This window comes from Monopterus albus, unplaced genomic scaffold (genome assembly GCF_001952655.1).
Source record: "Monopterus albus unplaced genomic scaffold, M_albus_1.0 scaffold26.1, whole genome shotgun sequence".
Classification (NCBI taxonomy): Eukaryota; Metazoa; Chordata; class Actinopteri; order Synbranchiformes; family Synbranchidae; genus Monopterus; species Monopterus albus.
Window position 1 is genome coordinate 3277949 of NW_018127906.1, and position 4114 is coordinate 3282062.

The following is a 4114-nucleotide window of genomic DNA, read 5'->3' on the forward strand; positions in this document are numbered from 1 at the left end:
GACGTGGTTGTGCAAGGGATGACGTCTGAGCTGCTGCCTGTTGTCAGACATTTCTAACACATCTCATCTCCCATCAGAGGAGAGAACAATCACGTCTTTACTACTTATTTGTATCTTCAGATCAAACGCAGCATGTAATCCTCCGGCTTTTCTGAAAGGAACAGTGACAAAACAACTACCGGTACACTCATGATGAAAGATGTTTCCGTTTGGTAAGATCATCTCACTCTGAGAAGTGAACACAGGTACAGCTTATAATCTGGGGCCACATGTCTCGCTCCTTACATTCCCTGTATTACCGCATTTTATTCTGGAGACTTTTTAGATTTCATTGCTGCCTTGTTTCATTTCTCAACAACAAAGCTTTTGGCTAATCTGTGGCCACGTGCTGCCAGTTTGGATGGTTGAAGACGTGGTGAGCTTTCTGTTTTTGTGTTCACAGTAGGGGGCCTTTTTGTGTTTTCTGATGTAGAGCTTCCACTAATAGGGAACAATAAATTGGCTCATTGTGTATGGCACAATTTATTTGCAACATAATTGGAGACTGTCCACTTGCTAATTAGGCTAATTTCTAAGTTGCCATTATGCAAATCTCTTGGAAATAAATTTACACAAGGCACAAAATTTTCATCAAATGCCAAATATGCATAAGAATTTATAGAAATGTAGAAGGACTGGTAATTCTGAAACAAAGCTGTATTTTTTAAAGTCTGAAGGTAGTGGGCTTAAATCTTTTCAGCGAGATTTGAGTTTAAAAACTGTTTTGTGACTCTTTAAAAGCTGGGTGTTTCTTCGGCCTTGAAGCCTGCTCTTTCTTATTGTGGGGTCTGAGTAGAGAAGCAGCTTTCGGACCATATCGAGCTTCATGATTCTCCCTCTTTACTCCTTCCTCTTCAGTATTAGACAAACTGTTGGGATTTGCATTTGTGAACTTGTGTAAATCCATGAAATCCTGATTTCAGTAATACCTTATAACAGAGGTCAAAGGGGCTAAGATGTATTTGGAAATGAAAACTAGTACTTCTGGCATCAGGATTCTCTCATTTATCTTACTGAATTCTTGGATAATTTTTAAATACCTGAAAGGGTCTGAGGTTAAACCACCTGAAATGCACACTGAAGCGAATATTAAATGGTATTGTTGAACTCTTATCTTTGGCTTGTTCCTGCAGGTACCAGTGTGATAAAGACTGAGCAGACCAGTGAGGAAGTCGGTGTTCCTGGCACTGTCTCAACCACTGCAGAGGATCTGCAGCCCCCGGTGGCAGCCAAGGAGAACAAACCAGGCCGAAAGAGTAACTGCAGACCAGGTGACGAGTCCGACAGTGACTTTGAGTCTGACCCTCCCTCACCAAAAAGCAGTGAGGATGAAGAGCCAGATGAAGATGAGGCCCTCAACAGTGACCACGGCGATGACACTGAGCCAGAGAATTTAGGACAGAGGCCCCTTTTGATGGGCTCCGAAGAAGAGGGCGAGGAGGACGAAGACAAGCACAGCTCTGACTCAGACTATGCCCCCAGCAGGGTCAAGAGTCGCACTAAGAAAGCTCTGGCTGGTAAAGCAGCAGCAGCTGCTGCTGCTACCAGGGGGAGTCCTCGAGGAGATTCTGGCATGACCCTGCTCACCCCTCCCAAGTCACCCAGTGGAGCAAGAGCCGCCCCGGCTGTGAAGGCTGTGGATGCTTTTGGTGCCGTTCCCTTCCTCGGAGGAGCCTCGTCTGTTGAACCTTCAGAGAGCACGGACATCTTTGCCAAAGCACCTTTTAGGCAGGTCAGCCATGAGCAGCAAACTGCAGATGAGTTTGATGTTTTTACCAAAGCACCATTCAACCGGAACCTCTCCAAGTCAAGCAGAAGTGGTGATGCTCCCACGGGCCTAATGTCACCCACCTCCCCGGAGGGCATTGATATTTTCGGCTTCTCTCCCTTCCAGCCAGGTTCTACCACACCACCTCCGACTACATCTAGAAGTGCAGAAGATATCTTCCGGCCATCTTGCGATGAGTCGGCCAGTCCTCAGCAACAGAGGCTGAAACAGCGCAGCCTCCAGAAGCTGTCATCACGTCAGAGAAAAACCAAGCAAGAGGTCACAGCAGGTGGCAGCAATGGCAAACGGCACCACAGTACGCCAACCGGAGGCCGCAAGACAAACAAGCCAACCTACCGCACACCTGAGCGAGTTCGAAGACACAAAAAAGTTGGTCGGAGAGACTCGCAGAGCAGCAACGAGTTCCTTAGCACCTCTGACTCTAAAGAGAACATCAGTGTTGATATAACCATGACTGAAGGAAAAGACAAAGGAGGCTCTCTGCCGGTAGACGAGGCCCTTTTAGACCCATTTGGAGCCAAACCTTTTCACCCTCAAGACGGCAGCCGGCACGGCCAGTATCCAGGCCTCGGTGACAGTAACAGCGACTTGTGCACAGCCAATGGCAAATCTTGGACGGGTTCCCTTGGAGAAAACAAAATCATAGATGATTTCGGGGCCGTGCCCTTCACAGAACTGGTCATCCACAGTGGACCTCAGCAGCAGCCGCCCTCGCAGCCGGTGGAGGTCGACCCATTCGGAGCAGCACCTTTTCCCTCTAAGCAGTGACTTCCTGTGTGTCTTCCCACTATGCCAGTTGCTGTTAGACCCCCTGACCTTCTTTTGGTCTGGGATCATTTTGAACCAATCACAAGCTAATAAAGTCCCGGCGCTTCTTTTTTATGAACATTTTATTACATCTCTGAATAACAACAACCTCAGTCCTGTGGAGTGCGAGTGATGTTTCCACATATCCTTCAGCTGTACCTGTTGCTGAGAAGCCTTTAATGCTGCATCCTAACACCTACAGAGACATGTTTGAACCAGAAGAAACAGGAAATCATACTGTGATTTTAAGCTTCATGTTTGAGTGCTTGATTTGCTGCAGAAAGCTTTCTGGCTTGCCTTCTGACCTACCAATATGTTTCTTCAGCACCACAAAGCCTTACCTGAGCTCGGCTCTGCCCTGCTGCACAGAACCTTGGAAACCAGGACACAGCTGGCCCACAGTGGCCTCTGGTGTCGATGGACTTGTTTGGGATTTGACCTTAACCACTTTGTTTTATCCTTACTGGACTTTTCTCTATGCATAATTTCACAGTAGGTTTTACGAATGTGGCTGTGAGTTGTTGCATTTCACTAGAAGGGATCAAATTTTAACACACGTCAATAAAAAGTTGGATCTGTTAATCAAGGCGTTTAAATTTAGGCTTGTAACTTTCATTTTAGCAGTAAACTTGTACGTACTGTTAATTTTTTATGAAGTTACAGTTCAGCACATTGTTAGGAAAAAAAGAAAAAACACGAAACCACATTAGATCACTCGTCTCGTCTAGGGATGGTGTTTTGAGAACTGTCTATAGAGACTCGCAAGCTGTTGTGCTACTTCCTCTGCAATGTAAGCTCTCAGCATTAGATTTTGTTACATTTTCAGAGTAAACTATGCTAAAGAGAACTACGCTGTCAGTTGAAGGACAAGTCCTGTGGTATACTATGTTAACAAATATCCTGAAAAGACCAAAACCAAAGCATTAGTTTATCTCAAATACTTTGACTTTCCTACCACGTTTCTCCCATAAGACGTCAGTGTTTAGAGGAGTAGTTTGAAGCGTTGTGAAGCTCCAGCCAGGAGAGGCCAAGCTTGGCTGAAGGTGAAGTCGGCACCACTGAAGCTCATTAATTAGTTTAACATTAGTGAGCCTTTGGTCTTTACACAAGATTTGTTGACAACAACAAAGACAATATCACTAGACATGTTCTTTGACTGAGGTACTTCTGCAGATTCATAAAGGGAAACATCTGAGACAGACTGAGAAACCTGTGATGTGATATTCAGGTCATTTGTTTTTTTACTAATGCACTTTTCAGCACTGACGTGTGCGCTAAATCAGCGGCCTTAAGCACGCCATTTACCTACACAAACTTTGGCACATCTGTTGCTGTGTTTTGGCCAGTGGAACCATTTGATACGTTTCATGCTTGTTTTTTTCACCGGGGTAAATCTTGTATTTATCATGCTACACTGCTGTTTGATGCAATAAAAAAAGATTCATCTCAGTGCAGCTGTAAAGGTAAAGTTACATTATC

General features: G+C 45.1%; 1 protein-coding gene across 1 annotated transcript in view; it reads left to right on the forward strand.

Moving 5' to 3' along the window:
• bmp2k (BMP2 inducible kinase) overlaps positions 1–4108 on the forward strand; it is a 43845-nt gene extending 39737 nt beyond the window's left edge. Inside the window, exon 16 of the mRNA XM_020595081.1 lies at positions 1173–4108. Coding sequence (XP_020450737.1) covers positions 1173–2596 — 1424 coding nt within the window. The 3' untranslated portion in view covers positions 2597–4108. The remainder of the gene's footprint in view (positions 1–1172) is intronic.
• Positions 4109–4114: the final 6 nt, after the last annotated feature.